This window comes from Microtus pennsylvanicus, chromosome 10 (assembly GCF_037038515.1).
Source record: "Microtus pennsylvanicus isolate mMicPen1 chromosome 10, mMicPen1.hap1, whole genome shotgun sequence".
Taxonomy (NCBI): domain Eukaryota; kingdom Metazoa; phylum Chordata; class Mammalia; order Rodentia; family Cricetidae; genus Microtus; species Microtus pennsylvanicus.
Genome location: NC_134588.1, coordinates 97,035,769 through 97,052,623, shown reverse-complemented (window position 1 = coordinate 97,052,623; position 16,855 = coordinate 97,035,769). Strand labels below are relative to the sequence as shown.

Here is a 16,855-nt window from a genome sequence, read left to right as displayed (position 1 = left end):
ATCAACTCTCGTGTGCCCCACTCAACCGGTGAATTAACACTGTGTGTGTCGGAGTGGGTGAGTGGGTGGATGGATGGGTAGAGCAAAGGAGGGAGGGGAGGACAGAAAAAGTCAGTGATTGCTATATGCATTCATGGATGGATGAGAGACATCCAGTAAGAAAAAAAAAAGAATAACTAACTGGATGCTCCTGGGTGGGGGAACACTGGCAATTCTTGCAAGTTTCTTTCTTCCTTTTTACACTTATTTATTTGGACTGTGCATGGGAGGGGGGAATGTGTGTGAGAGTGCTCGTGTGTGTTATGTGTGTGAGAGAGTGTTCATAAGTGTGTGTTATATATGTGTGAGTGTTCATGAGTGTGTGTGAATGTGCGCATGTGCGCATGGAAGTGTGTGTGCACATGTGCAACAAGCAAAGCACAGTTTCTTTGACAAGGCCAAGAAGGCTGAGGTGTGTCAGCTAAGGCTGCTTGTTCGTTCCTGGCTGCCCAGACCTGAAAGAATCACACAGAAACTGTATTAATTACAACACTGCTTGGTCAATCATTTAAGCATATTGCTAGCTAGCTCTTATATCTTAAATTAGCCCCTTTCCTATTATTTTGTATTTTACCACGAGGCTCGTGGTTTAGCAGCTACATGGCTCTCCCTGACTCCGCCTACTTTCTCCCAGCATTGTTCAGTTTCCCCACCTATCCCTATTCTGCTCTGCTGTAGGCCAAAGCAACTTGATTCATTAACCAATAAAAGCAACACATATACAGAAGGACTTCCCATACCAGAGGTGGATCAAGTTCTAGTTCTTCTTATTACTTTTCCAACATTAAAAGGTCAAAATTATCCAGGCATGGTAGGACCTGCTTTTAATACTAGCACTTGGGAGGTAGAGGCAGACAGATACCTTCAGACTCAAAGCCAGCCTGGTCTACATAACCAGCTCCAGGCCACCTAAGACTATGTAGTTAGATCCTGTTTCAAGGGGGGAAAAAATTCACAGGATTTAAATGTAAAATTTCATTTTAAAACAATAACATTGATAAGTGTCAAGAAATTCAGGAGTTATGGTTTCCACAGCAACATCATACAGCCACTGAACTACTACTAAAATAAATGAAATTAAGCATTTATATGACTCTTGACATTCAACCATATGCTAAGCAATCACATTGTTGATTTATAATTCCTTTCAGCCACCTGTGAGGGAGGAGATACTCTCATTTCTACACTGAGGATGAAGAAACCTAGTCCCAGGAGAACCATGGTCCTACTGTGTGCTTGCCAGGCAACCAAGTCTCCAGGAAAACACTGCAGCAGGGTGAGATGTCAGTCACTGCTAAAGGCCTCCCAGGTCCTGCTACTGCCCGAGGACAGCTGAAGAAACACCACTCAGCTGTGTTTCTCATGGCCCAGCTCACCAGCTACACAGAACAATGGCCGTATGCTGAGAAGAGAAGAAACAGAAGAAGAGGAGGATGCAGAAGAGGGAGGAGGCAGCAGGAAGATGAGGAGGAGGATGGAGGAGAAGAGGACAACGTCCCCTAGTGTCAAGAAGGAGGAGGAGCAATAAATACTGGGTTCTGCAGCAAAGCAGAACCTGGTGCCCCCGGTACCTTGCCCTAGTCTCATTTTTCGGCAGCCACAAGACTTCACTGGATGCTAGCAATAGTTATTTTGGTAAGGCTTTGTAGTGAATATTAGGGAATCTCCCCTGAGATGAATGCAGGTGCACGAATTCAAAGCACGACCTGAGCGGCTAAGCCACAATTCTAACGCAGGTCCGTGGCAGAATGAAGCCTGCAGCCGGCACTGGCTCTGTGCTTAGTTGGCAATTCTATTCTCCCTTTTTTTCTTTTTCTTTTTGGGATGGGTGGGTGTGGGGTCCTCATTGTGTTGAAATTCTCGGCTCAAGCAATTCTCCTGCCTCAGCCTTCTAAGCAGTTGGGATCACAGGTGTGGCCAGAGCCTAGTTTTAGTTGTCATCTTCCTATATGATCTTTAAGAAGAAATAATCACAGTGGGGCAGAAGCAGAGACAAGCAAGTTGAGAAGCCCACCACCCTCTCAATGTGAATTTCAGTGTGAAAACAAAGAATGCCAAAGGAAGGCTGGCCAGGGTGCCATACCTCCCACATCAAGGAGCTGGCTTTGAACTCCCTGTCTTTGAGCAGACATTTAGAAAGTGGTTCTCCCAAAAGAGAAACAATAAGTAATGTGGTTAGACCACTGGCATGACTATTTAGAGCCCATGTTTAGGTATAAGCATTTTGCTGCCAAGCCTGCCAATCTGAATTTGATCCCAGAGCCCATAAGGGAAGAGAGAACCAACTATTACAAGTTGTCTTTAGTAGATAGAAGTTTCTATCCCACCCAGTCCTGCAGCAGTTCACTTCCAAAGAAACACACAGAGACTTATGTTAATTATAAATGGTTTGTCCTATTAGCTCAGGCTTATTACTAACTAGCTCTTACAACTTAAATTAACCCAGAGTTCTTGTCTATGTTTAGCCATGTGACTTGGTACCTTTTCTCAGTGAGGCATTCTCATCTTGCTTTCTCTGTGTTTGACTGGTGACTGTGTCTCTGCCTTCCCACTTCCCAGAATTCTCCTAGTCTGGTTGCCCCACCTATACTTCCTACCTGACTACTGGTCAATCAGCATTTTATTAAACCAATATGAGTGACAAATCTTTACAGTGTACAAGAGCATTATCCCACAGCACTCTTCTGACCGCCACACAAATGGGGGGGCATGCTAAGTGACTGCAATGTCCCACCTCTACTTTCTCCTGGGTAATGAGCATAGTTGTTTCACTTTTATGAGAGATCCCCAAAAACAAAAAGGTTAAACAATGTGCCCAACATCACAAAGAAAACAAGGTGTTTGAGGGTGGTTAGAGCTAAATGTCAAGTTGACAGAATTTAGACTCGCCTGGGAGAAGAGATTTCTGTGGGAGATTTTCTTGAGTCCACTAGTTGAAGTAAGAAGACCTTCCCACTGTGGGTGGGAGCAGTCCACAGCCAGAGTCCTGGACTGTGAACTGGAGAAGTCAGCTGCGCGTGCACTCGTTGCTCTTCTTCCTGACTATGGATATAATTTGACCAGCTGCTTCAAGCTCCCACTGGCTTTACCTCCCTGCCATGATGGGAGGCATCTTGAGCCGTCAGCCGAAATAAACCATTCCTTCTGGGCAGAGTATTTTTATTACAGTAACAGAAGAGTACCAAAGACAGACTCAACTTCCAGCTCACAAAACCCTCTTCTCTCTGCCCACCTTCCTACTTGCTGCACAGACCCCAGGCAGGCTTTACCACGGTCACTTCAGGGAAGCGGAATTAGGAAGCATCTGTCATTCTGTGCTGTCTTATTACACATAACACAGTCTTCCTGGTTCAACCACGGTGGCTGGTCATTTGTGGGTAGAATTTGGGAGGCCAGATGAGGAATGAGAGTGAGAGAGAAATCCCTACAAGTGAGGATTGCCCCAAAACCCAGGGCCTGAGCCAGACAGTTGACAGTCCTGTGGAAAGTTGAGTTAATATATCAGTCCACGTGATGCCCCACTTCCGGTATGTTTTTCCATGCCCTCAGACAGCCCCACCGCTTCCCAGCACTTAAAGGGCTGGCAGTCTTTGGCCCTCACTGAGGCTCAGGTATCTCTATGGCCCAAATGGAAAGGGGATTTGGGTTCGCATCCTCCCTCCTCCAGAGGAAGGGAAACAGAAAGCAGCCAGAGGGCAAAGCTGTGAGAGAACACAGGAGTGGCCCTGTGCACTGCGGCACACACCAAGGAATACCCAGAGCCATTCCTATGCAAAGGGTAGGAGAGATCCTCCCGGACTCCAGAAACACCATGGTTCCTGCTGACACCTGAGGCTTGATTTTCTGGCTACAGACTGTGAGACAGGAATTTTTTTTTTTTTTACTCTTAAGGTATCAAGCTCATGAGCATCTCTTCTGGAAGCTGTGGGATACTGACATGTTGGCCCATTACGTCACCTCACAGAATAAAGCCAAACCTGGCTTGGCCAGCTCCTCCCCCGCACACCTATTGTGCCCTGTCTCCTTCTGTCGTTTCAGTTGGCTGGCCTCTCTCCTCTCACCCACCTCTGTCCTCTCCCGTTCAGCTTTCCTAACCAGTCCCTCTTCATCACACCAGGGACTCTCTGCACCCCCTGCCACCATCACCCTGGGGGCCTCCATTATGAATGCTGGATTTATACTTTGCCCTGCACTGTGTGACAGCCAGAACTGCTCATTTGGAGTAAAAGCCAGGAAAAAAATAAGCAAACAGCTCCACATCATGTCATTACTGAGTCGCAGACACTTTTACCCTGTCCTCCCCCCACGTCTTCTTTCTCGCCCGGGTCATCATCTCCCCTGATACCCAGTAATTTCAGTCATTTTCCACCCGCATTTCTGTTCGTCTCCTGAGAATTCTCATTTTCTAATGCAGGAAGGTCACTTGGGCTTTTCTGAGCCTGGGTGGCACAAAGGACCTTGTACTTGGAGATGATAGGGTGGTGGGGGGTGCGTAGGACTATGGCAGCTCATTTGCTACCCAGTTCCAGCAGCAGGGGGAAAGCGGAAGAAACAGCCTGGAAGAAATGATCTAATTACTTCCTTCCTCCACAGCCTCTTTCTTCCCGCACAGCCTGGGTCGTTCCTAGTCTTCCCAGGTCAGGGCTCCTGTCACTGAGCCAGCGAAGAGCCTAGCAAGTAAGAATAAGATGCCCTGGGCTCAGGCAGGATACGTACAAGTTCAAGGACAGCCAGGGCATCCTAGAGACTCCCTGTCTCAAAATTAAAAAGTAAAAAGAGGTGGGGGAAGGAATATAGCTCAGTTAAAAAAAATTAAAAAAAATGCTTGCCAACTGTGTGTAAGGCCCGTGACTTATTCCTTAGCATGGCAAGCAGCAGCGACAACAGAAGCCTACTACTACCTGCACTAGAGCAGGGGCCCTTGGACAGGAGACCAACAGCGTGCTTGTCAGCCCCACAACCACGCAGGGCTCTGCAACACCATGGAAACAGCCTGCCACTGTGGTGTGTACTCAGGCACACGAGTCCTTGCAGTGTCGTTTTCTTTACAAAAGAACAACCTCCATGATAGTTTAAAAATTAAATAATAGCCAAGGCTCACTTCTGAAATCCCCTGTCCTGGCTGTGTGCCCTCTGCCCAGCCTCTCCTCCGGGCCACTGCTTGGCACTTCAGGAGATTCTTTCCTGAGCTGGATGTGCTTAGCCAGCAGTTCGGTGATTTACCGTTGGAGAATCGGCTCTTTACTCCGTGTGATGAAGCATGAAGGCTTAGCGCTTGTCTGTCACACTCCTTCCTCCCTCCTCGTGGGGGCGACATTTATAAAAATAAGAATGGGCGCGTGTTTACTGGGCTGTCGAGGGTAAAGCCAGCACTGGGTACCAGATGTTGGTACTCTCTGACGTGGTTAGCCAAACTTCTATCCTTGACACTTGTTCCTCCCTGAACTCCTAGGACCCCTCCTCTAACCTCTCCTGCCCCCCCCATCACTTTTCTTTGCAACCTTTATTGCTGCCTGCCCCTCTTCCTGCCTGTGACAGGTAGGACACCCATCTGTCAGCCACTTGTCCATCTGTCCTCCACCTCCTGGCGGCTTTCCCTATCTCATGGTTTCAAGTATCTGTGGGTGGTCCCCAGGTTCCTATCTCCCGCCCTTAGTACCCCTCACCATGAACAACTTTCAACCTGATATCTGTACCCGGCTGCTAAACAGGCATCTTCAGTTCACCTCATCTCCCACCCAGCTCCTGATGTGAAACCCTGAAAGCCACCCCCGCAGTCTTTGTAGCGCCACGCCATGGAACTTCTGCCCGTCCACTTACAGTTCTGATGTCAGGGGTCATTTCTGGTTCCTTTTTCTTTCCTTCACAGCATCTAGCCCATCAAGAAACCCACTGGTTCTACTCCCAGACCAATCCCTCCGTCTGAGCATGTCCCAGCACCCACTACCACAGCATCCATAGGTGAATCTCTATGGCTCCATCGCTCTTCTCATGAAACCCAGGTCCCAGCCAGAGGCCAACCAAAGCCTTCTCAAATGTAAGGCACTTCACTCTTTTCTCACGGTGGGGGTGGCCCAGGCTAGTCTCCAACCCCTCAGCCTTCCAAGCAGCTGGGATTCTAGGTGTGTTGCAGTATGCATGGCCTCGAGTGATCTCTAACTTCTGCCACCAAGTTCTAGGATGACAGGTAACACCAGAGTAAATACTCTGAGCAAAGCCCAAGGCTCATGCATGCTAGGCAAGCGTTCTTCCACTGCGGATATGTGAGGGAAGAACTTGGGCAACCCAAAGTAACAGAGCAAGAGCTGGATGGTGATGCCCTCTGACCCTGGCTCAGACTGCTGCGTGGAAACAGTGTCAGCTGTTCGGTCACACAGAAACCCATTCTCAGGATGAGCCTCTTCCTATGCCTCTGACTTACAGTAACAATGATTACACTTGGAGTTCATAAAGCCCGAAAGTACAAAGACTGCAAAATTCTGCATGTCATAAAAATACATGAGACTTTCTGAAAATATGCTAAAAATATATTTCCATCAATAAAATATGCAGCTTTTCAAAACTAAAGAAAAAGGTAGGCTCTATGGTTGAGAGCACTTGTTGCTCTTCCAGGGGAACGAGGGTTTGTTCAGGTGACTCACAGCCACCTGACACTCCAGCTTCACGGGCTCCAACACCCTTTTCTGGCACTGGATACAGGTAGTACACACATAAACAACATACCTTTGCATACAATAAATATATACATCTTTAAGAAAAATGCAATTGATGCCGGTGGTGATGGCGTATGTCTTTAATCCCAGTGCTCGGGAGGCAGAGGCAGGTGGATCTCTGTGAGTTCGAGGCCAGCCTGGTCAAAAGAGCTAGTTCCAGGACAGGCTCCAAAGCTACAGAGAAACCCTGTCTCAAAAAACCAAAAAAGAAAAAAGATGTAAAATTGTGTCTTCTCTAAATATTTTGGAAGCAGAAGTCTGTGCTTGACAAACTCATGTGTGACCAGGATTAACATCGTTCCTACCAACACCCCCCTCTCTGTGGTTTTTAAGACAGGCAGTGTTTGGGTGGAGAGTGGTCTAGTTGAATGACAGGTGAGGTGGGTGGAACCTAACCCTGCTCTTGGGGCAATCTTCTTCAGCCCATACCACTCAGGCTCTGGTCATCAGATTCCATCCCAGTTAGGAAGTTAGCTCAAAAGGCTCCTCACCTCACAAGTAGGCGGATGTTTTCACGTGTATTGTGGAGATGACAGTGGTAGCTAGGCAAGCACATTTCATCTTGGGTATCTTAGAGGCACCCAAAGCCAGGGCTTTAGACACAGACACAATGAAACAAGAACAAGCAAAAATGCATCAGGCAAACGAAAGTAAGAAAAACACTGAGTTCTGGTTAGGTCTGGGCCAAATGTCCCCATGTAATTTAATTCAGACCTTCTGAAATATTAAACCTAACAGCAGAACTCCTTTTAACGTGAGTGGTAGAATGAACTATGGCACAAGGGATATGCAAGGCTGGGGTGCAGCTCGGTGATAGATCACTGGTCTAGACATGGGAGACCCCCAATACCGCCTGCAGCATGGCCAAAACAAGCATACACGAAAAGCTATGCAGATACTGGCATGGTTGACACACTTGTGTATATATAGGGCTGAATATATAGAACCTGTTACCTGGACATTTTTACTGTGGCAAACAAAGAAGCTCCCCAGCCAGACGATGGTGACAAGTGTTTTTAATCCCAGCACTTGAGAGGAAGGTGGATCTCTGTTAGTTCAAGGCCAGCCCAATCTACAAAGTGAGTTCCAGGACAGTTAGGGCTGTCACACAGAGAAACCCTGTCTCAAAAAAGAAGAAGAAGAAGAGGAGGAGGAGGAGGTGGTGGAGGAGGAGGAGGAGGAGGTGGAAGAGGAGGAGGAAATAAGCTCCCCAATTTCTTGTTATTACTTTCTGAAAAAGAAATCTGGGGTCAGCTACCCTTGAGGGTTGCACTTAAATTTGTATTTGCTATCATTATTACAACCATCAGAAGGAAGACACTATTTTCCTGAAATATGGCTATGCCTTGGCAAAAGGTTCACACTTTTTTCTGTTTATTAATAATAAATGCCTATTATAATAAATTTTAAAGCTACCTATTATTTCTTTTCCTGTTGCCAGTCATTCTTGCAATCTGGAATTCTTGAACCCCCAGTAATAGCCAGAGGCATGAGTTGGTCTCTGCCTACAATGTCTTTGCCCTGGGCTGCAGGTGCCTGAGGCTTCTTCCAGAGTTCTCATTGAGTTGCTAAAGGCTGAGATGGTTGTATCTGAGTTCTCACTGCTCTCCAGAAGCCAGTGCAGGGGTGAACTTCAAAGACCTTCAGGTATCCTTACCACCTCACATAGACAGTTCTTAGCCCCTCTCTCCCTCTCCCTCCTTCTACATCTACCATTCACCAAGTGGGGTGCAGCTAGGGTAGAGCACATGCTTCCCACGCAGGAGGCCCCACATTTAACCCCTAACAGTTCTCAAAACAAGCGTTACTGAGAGTCGGGGTGGTGGCGCACACCTTTAATCTCAGTACTCAGTTGGCAGGGGCAGACAGATCTCTGTGCATTTGAGGACAGCCTGGTCTACAGAGCAAGTTCCAGGACAGCTGGGGCTACACAGAGGCTAACCCTGTCTCAAGAGACAGAAACAACAACAAACAGTATTACTGGTGTCCTCCTGGAGGAAGCTGCCCGACAGTTTCCATCTCAAACATGCTTATTAGTGACGTGGCCAATCCAAACTCCCTTCATCTTTTTCTCTCCTTGCTTTGGGGTCTTTCAGATGTCAATGTTATGACAGTATGGGGGAGGCAGGACAGTCAGGGCAGGACCCTTTTATAGCTAAACTTATTTAAGCTTTGGTAATTCTCAGGGACCAGGACTGTGACTTGAGTAGTTGTGCCCAGCCTGGTGATGCTCATTCCCCTAAACCTAAACTAAGAGAGGGGTTGGGTGTAGCTCACTGGTCTATCACACGCTTTGCATTCATGGAGCACTGGGTTCTGTCACCAACGCGAAGGGCAAACCAGCCAGGTGGTTGTACTTTAGTGTCTCTATCACTTACCATATAAACCAGACACAGTGGTGGTCTTTGCAAGAACTGCCCATCCCTGACTGTCTTGAGGAGTGTCTCAATATCAGTGGGAAAAAAAAATTTAAAAAAAATTCTTTACAGGGCTTAAAGGCTTTTCTGCTGCTATTTCTGAATGTCAGAGAAAATCTTTGCTGGCTTTGTACGTATTAGCCTCAAGAAGAGAGGTAGGGGAAAAAGCCACCTTGGCAGACCACCAACAGCCGAAGAGCCGGGGTTTCATTACACGGCTCTTCCCAGGCATTTAACTGATAAACATTCCTACAAGCCCAGCTCTTCTGCCCCTTCCACGGCATCAATCTCCATGTACATAGTTCAAGACAAAGAGAGAGTTTAGCCAGATACTCAAGGTGACTGAAAGCCTCAGGAAAATATAAATAAAGGTTTTTAAATTTATGGTACAAAATAGAAACAAGAACCACGGGCACTTTCCCCTGGCCGGGGAGGATTTATGACTTTGAACTCTGCATCTGGCTGAGGAAGCCTCGGCCAGCTTCCTAAGGCGCTGTGCCCCCCACAGCTGCTGACTACTCAAACAGCCCCACCACTGCTCCTAAATCAGAACTCCTGGAAGACTGAAAACCTCCGTGTTCCTTAAAGGGGACTGGGCAAATAAAATATGCTACAACCATGCCAGAGAATACTACGCAGGACAGCTCTTCGCCAAAGTTCCACTGGTCCTTCATAGCCCAGCTAACGTGCCAGTTCCCTTGGCTTAGGCGCCTGTTCTGGTCTGAACACAGAAAGCCGCCACCTCTGCCCGAAGCCCATGTTTCACACGAGCTGGTTCCCAGCTAATGGTACTGCTTTGGGGGGCTGTGGGATCTTTACGTGGCATCCCTGGTAGAGAGGTGTCTAGCCCCCAGCTGATACATGAAGGGCCTTAGCATGCACTTCAGCTGCCCTGATCAGCTCTGTCCTGCCTTCTCACAATGATGGATGGGATGTTCTGAAACCAGGAGCCCAAACAGGCCTTCCTCCCTTGTTTCTGTCAGGCATTTATCCCAGCAATGCGGGGAATAACTAGTGTGCTGCCCCACAGGACTTTGCTGTTTCTCACCCTGATAATGGTCACAGCTGTGGTGCTGGCACATTGGGACTTCTCTGTCCCTCAGCAGACAGCAGGCCTGGGGAGGGAGGGAAGCGCGGTGGATTAGTACCCGATCCACCCAACAGTTTGGTGCACCATGTTCAGGGAAGGAGCCTACGGGTGGGGGGGGCAAATAAATGCCCGAGGTGACTGAGAGATTGGAGGAGGCACACTGGTCAGTCGCAGTTAGCAAAGGCCCCAGCTGCACTCCATAGCTCATGCACACCCTCGGGTGTCTTCCCAAGTGGTCAGCTACTCTGGAAGACTCGGGGACACTTCCTCCACCATTGCTCACATGAACCTTCAGAATCGAGGTGATAGGTCATATCTCTCTTTCGCCAGTTCGAAGAAATAAAAACAGCTCTTTTCATAGGACAAGCAGACAGGGACCTTTCAAACACCAACATTCATAAGGGAGACATCCCCACATCTGATGTGAATAATGGCAGAAAGAGACAGCTGGTCAACCACTCAGCTGTAGGCAATGATTTCCACAGGGCGGTCACGTGGGAAAGGCTCCGGGACAACCCAGGAAGATAGCCTTACAACAGAACTCCCATGCACAGAAGCGTGAGGACCATGGGGCAGAGACTACATGGTGGTGAGAAAGCATGCTCCGTTTGCACACAGCCCCCTCTCCACTCTCAATGAAAACTAAATGTCAACTGTGCAGAACTCACCTCACTTCTGGGGTGATAGTAAAACACCCTGAGTGATATCATGGGCTGCCTATGGTTGCCCTGCCAACGGCGACAAACAACACACTTGGACCCTGGCGTCAGGTAGAACTATCTGAGTTGGGATTTGCATTTCATCACCACCTGGTCCCATCCCTTAGTCTTGTGGGTGTCAGTTTGCAGCTCTAAAGCTGGGGATCATCACAGTGACTAATTATAAGGATTTGTGGGGATTGAATGAGATACCGTGAGTGAGAAGCCCAGTACGCTGCTTGGCACGTAACGAATGCTTGACGACGGTTAGATGTTATACTGTCACACCATTTCCAGTGTTTCCTGGAAAACTATTTTCCTGTCTGAATGCGCTAATCTCCATTTTCTGCAGACAACTCTCAGTGCTGGACTGACATGATCCTCCTCCTGCTGCTGTGTTCTCAGGCAGCAAGGACTTCTTCAGTGTTCTCCTTTCCCACAGTGCTGAGTAACGTCTCCTGCATCTTTCTTACCTGGTCCAATACTCCTGGAAACATCAAAACACTGGAACTGCCTTTCTTAAGAAGTTTGATCCTCCACTGTGTGTGTGTATCATGTGAAAACAAAGTCAAAATTTTATATTCATTCAACTGAATTCTAATTGTAGAAGTTCATGGAGGTTTTACTCCAAGTTAGACAGTGGGCCAGGCTGTGAGAGAAAGGGGGCTCACTTTCAAAGGAACACTCCATGAAGCAAGTGGCCATGCTGCCAGATATACTGATGTGGGAGTGATTTCTTTCTAATCTGTTGCTTTCATTGGTTAATTAATAAAGAAACTGCCTTGGCCCATTTGATAGGCCAACCCTTAGGTGGGTGGAGTAAACAGAACAGAATGCTGGGAGAAAGAAGCTGAGTCAGACAGTCGCCATGATTTTCCTACCCAACACAGCCGCAGGTTAGGATCTTCCCTGGTAAGCCACCTCATGGGGGCTACACAGATTATTAGAAATGGGTTAGATCAATATGTAAGAGCTAGCCAATAAGAGGCTAGAACTAATGGGCCAGGCAGTGTTTAAATGAATACAGTTTGTGTGTTGTTATTTCGGGGCATAAGCTAGCCAGGCAGCCAGGAGCCGGGCTGTGGGAAGAGGTCTGCAGCTCTTACTACAATATACCAGCCATAAACAGGCACAGGCATCTGGCCATGGTGGCCCACACTTTCCATCCCCAGGGCTTAGCAGGCAGAGGCAAGTGGATCTCTGTGAGTTCAAAGCCATCCTGGCCTACAAAGCCAAATTCCAGGATAGCCAGAGCTATTCCACAAAGAATCCCTGTCCCGAAAAACAAACCAAAACAAAAGGCATAGTTATAAAAAGGAATGCCACCTCGTGTGGATGCCCAGAGTCTGTGCCACCACCTGCGGCCATGTTGATATCAAAGGGCCACACTGTCACCGGGGCCATACCCATCTGAGTGGTCTGCACAGTCACTCAGGGCCACAGGGATGTCCGGGCCCAAGCTGTGACAGAGGCGCTGTCTGGGTTCATGGTCCTACCATAGCTGGGGTCTGTGTTGATGTCTGTGACCCAGTATTACCACCGGGGGCCATAGGAGAACTCTCAGAACTGGCCCTGCCCTTCTCTGGCCACCTCAGTTGCCCCCCCCCCGCAAAAGACTGGCCCAAGTGGCGTGGCCACAGGAGATCTGGTCTCCCGGATAGATGGCCACTATAACAGCGAGCTGGCCCCACCCCTCACTGTGTGTGCAGAGAGCTGGCCCCAGTGGTGAGGTATGAGACAAACAGCCCTGATCCTCGCCTGAGGGGTGTATTCCCAGAGGAACCAACTCAGCTACCACCCAGTTGGCCCACCCCAACATCTACCCTATCTCTGACCTGCCAGAGTGTGTGAAGGAACTGGTCCTGTAGAACCATAGTGGCAGGATCTCCATGACTCTGGGCAACAGCAGGATATCTGAGAGGAGTTTCCGGGAGAGTCCAGCATTGATGGTGTACCAGAAGTCAGAGGCCAGACAAACAACTATGTTGTTTGGACAACAGGGTCTACTCTGTGGCACCCCACAGCTCCCAAGGCCACTACACCAAAAGAACACATGATGGAGAGGCGGGAAAGTCAGAGGAATGAAATGTTTTCCTCTTTTTTTCTGCTTGAGTTGGGGGTTAGGCGACAAGGGAGGAGGGTGGACATGATGTGAAAGTCCCCAAAAAATTAAAAAATTACTTAAAAATAGAATGCCCTCTATGTAAGACAAAGGGATTCAGAAGCAGGGAGAACAGGCTGATGATGAGGTGTGGAGATGAATTAATAAGCTGAGGGATCATAGGCTATGGAGCCAGACTTGAGTGTCAAGACGTGGCTTTGCCACTAGCTTACTTTGTGCCCCTCTTAGACTTAACTTTCAGCTCACCTCTCAGAGTCTCAGTGTCTGAGCTGTGTAGAGACAACCATGTAAGTCAACTCACATGCTAGTATAAGGGTTACATCACATTACTCCAGCATGTCTACCTGAACGCTGCCATGCTCCCCCCACGATGCTAATGAACTGAACCTCTGAAACTGTGTAAGACACCCCAGTCAAATGTGTTCTTTACAGGAGTTGCCTTGGTCATGGGGTCTCTTCACAGCAATAAAAACCCTTGGTGTTTCAGGTGTCTTAGGTCAGTGACGGTGCTCACCCTTGACCCACCACTGCCTGGTACATGCAGGATGAGGAGACCTAGACACTGATCACGTGCCTTTCTTGGGCGTTCAATTGCAACTGTTTGAAAATACTTCTAATCCATATATCAGATTAATAATACTGCTAGCCAGTGATACACAATTGCAGTCCTAGCCCTCGGGGAGGCTGATCTGGTAAAATTGTCTCAAAATAAGAAAACAAATAGAAAGATTATAGCTGTGCAGGCTCATACATTTGGGTACTTGTTCCCGAGTTAGTGGGCAGGGTTAGGGCTTTGTTGGAGGACCTGTAACTTGGGGGAAGGCCTTGAGGTTTCAAAAGACTCATGCTATTTCCATTGTCCTCTTTCTGCCTCATGCTGTGGATCAGACAGTGTGCTCTCAGCTATAAATGTCTAACCCCCCATAAGGCAGAGGAAATGCCTTGGTCAGGGTGTTCTATCACAGAAGCAGAAAAGTAATGAGGACCAAGACCAAATAGAAATCTCCTGACTTGCTCTGGTTATGCAGGAACCAAACGCAGGTTTCTGTCTGGTTTACCAGTCCAAATTCAGCGTTAACCAATGGCAAGTTTTTAACATATGTAGGACACAGAAATTACAGATTAGCAGAGTTCATTTGTGTGGACACTTGATTTGTTTGTATATACTTGTTTGTTTGTTTGTGTTCAGTTTTGGTTTTTGGTATTGTAGACAGGGTTTCTCTGTGTAACCCTGGCTCTCCTAGTACTCGTTCTGTAGACCACACTGGCCTCAAACTCAAATTTACCTGCTTCTGTTTCATGAGTGCCGGGATAAAAGGCAAGCACCATCATGCCCAGCTGAGCAGTGTTTTGTTTGCTTGGTTGGTTTTGGGGTTTGGGCTTTATGGTTTTTCAAGACAGGGTTTCTCTGTGTAGCACTGGCAGTCCTGGAACTCGCTTTGTAGACCAGGCTGGCCTTGAACTCACAGAGATCCACCTGCCTCTGCCTTCTGAGTGCTGGAACTAAAGGCATTTGTCACTACCACCCAGCTGATCAATTTTATTTTTAAATACACATTCTAACATGCAAGTAAAATATATACTATCAAAATATTGTGCAGTATAGGTATGTTACATATAATTAAAATACACGCAATATCAGAATATATATTTATTGGTTGATTATTTAAAACTTGCTTAGGGAAGAATCATTCTGAATTATAAACTCTTGGTGTACTGGGTCTTGCCAGGTTATCCTAAATCCTTGTTTTCTTATATCCCCATGGGGTTTGAAACCTGTTTTATAAATTTTCAAGCATTTCATTAAACCAAATGCAAACACTTGGTTTCCACACATTAAGAATACACAGGTGCTGTGACAAAAATAGCCATGTAACTGTTAATTCAAACACTGCGATTCACAGCACAGCGAGTAAGGTTACCAAGAGTGGCTTTGGTGGCATATGACCAAGTGGGAATCTATAAGGGACATTGATACTGTCAATGTCAATGTCCAGAGACACATCACCATACAACTGTCAAGTGAAAATGCATATTTTAAAAGAAATCAAGAAACATTTGCTTTTTATTTTAAATTAAAAATTGGGTGTGGTAGCTCACAAGCCAGCCTTTCTACACAGAGAGTTCCAGGCCATTCAGAGGTGCATAGTGAGGTCTTGTCTCAAACAAACAAAGTCTAATAGTTGAGATAGGGAAATTATTTTTACTTGAGTTTCCTTGTGTGTGATAAGCTCTTCTTAAAATTATCAATGAAGCTCCTAATAAAATGTCTTCTGTGCCAACTGGCATGCCCAATCTGTGGCTCGCTAGCTACAAACGCATTTGTAGATCACAGCGTCGTGTCTTGATGTCAAAAGGTTGGACACCTCTGTTATAGAAAGCATAGGTGGCAGCCGATGGAGACGTCACGTCCATTAGATCAAGCTTGCCACCCCTGGGGCTGAATACTGACAAAGAAATGGTCCAGACACACTGAGCCTCCAGGAGGAAAACAATTGAAATTAATCAAAGGAGTTGATTTAGTAAAGAAAAGACTAGAACAAAAATCAAACTGACTTTGAGTTGATCAAACCCCAAGATATAAAAGTTGGTCAATATAAATGTAGGAAGTAGCTATCTTAATACCACAAAAATACAACCAAATAATCCCCAAAATGCAAAATTCTTCTGGAGAAAAACAGTTGGATACAGGAGAGGACTGTCCTGGAGTGAAGACACACAAACGCAATGGCAGACCGTGTTTGGATCTAACTGGACTAAAGCAACAGAAGGGGCACCCTGGGAAGACGGTGGTGGGCTCTGGAATGATGTGTATCGGGACACCGGAGATTTCTCTTGGGTCTGACAGCTTCTAGTCTACTAGGGAAAGGGGAAGGTGCTCCTTACATAGCCAAGACATATCTAAGTTCTTACAGACAAAATGATGTAATGTCTAGAATTTGTTTCAAAATAACCTGCAAGGTGAGGCTGATGGTGAAGAGAGACAAGATGAAGGGCACTTAGCCACGGATTAACAGCTGATGGAGGCATTTGGGTCCTATTATCCTTTCTGGATTGAAGCTTAGCAAAAAGGCTGGTTTTCATCACCTAAACTGGTGCTCACTGCCCTACAACGGTAATTTCCCTCGTAACTTAAGTGTGTTTGTGCACCATCCATAGCTACCTGCGACCCCCACCTTACCCATCAGAGAAGCATCCATTCGTCCAGAAAAGGTACTTTGAGTCAATTGGTCACTGTCCGGTGTGTGTTCAGTCTGCAGACTCCTCTACTCTTTTCACTCTGCGCTGGGTGCGCCATCCCTCCAAGGGCCCACACTTACAGAATTTGGAGCAAGAATTTGCCTTCTTCTACAAGTATCTTGTTTTAACTTGAAGCTTAAGTATCCCCTAGGGAGCTGTGGGCTATTAAAAGCTCGGTTCCTAGCTCAGCACTGCTGAGGGGCAATGGAGCCCTCGTGAAGCAGAAGCCAATGCGATGACTTTAAGGCATTGGAGTCTTGCCGTTGAATGGGATTATGGGATGCACCCAGCCTCCTCTTCGGCTTTCCATCAGTCATGATCTGCACATGCTCCTACTATGACTGATGCACTACAGGTTCCAGAGCAAGGGCACCAGGCAGTCATGGTCTGGACCCTCCAGATCTATAAGCCAAAGTCATTATTTTTCATTATAAGCTGATTTGTTTCTAATTTTAATCATTGTGATGGAAGCTAACATACTTTCTAAACAGCTTCTTGGCAGGCACACCTTGCCCCTCTCCTCAGAGGGTTCACTC

The 16,855-nt window shown here is 47.1% G+C and overlaps 1 protein-coding gene across 1 annotated transcript in view; it reads right to left on the bottom strand.

Moving 5' to 3' along the window:
• Positions 1 to 213: 213 nt before the first annotated feature.
• Drc8 (dynein regulatory complex subunit 8) overlaps positions 214 to 16,855 on the bottom strand; it is a 110,989-nt gene continuing 94,347 nt past the window's right edge. Inside the window, exon 7 of the mRNA XM_075989282.1 lies at positions 214 to 494. Coding sequence (XP_075845397.1) covers positions 457 to 494 — 38 coding nt within the window. The 3' untranslated portion in view covers positions 214 to 456. The remainder of the gene's footprint in view (positions 495 to 16,855) is intronic.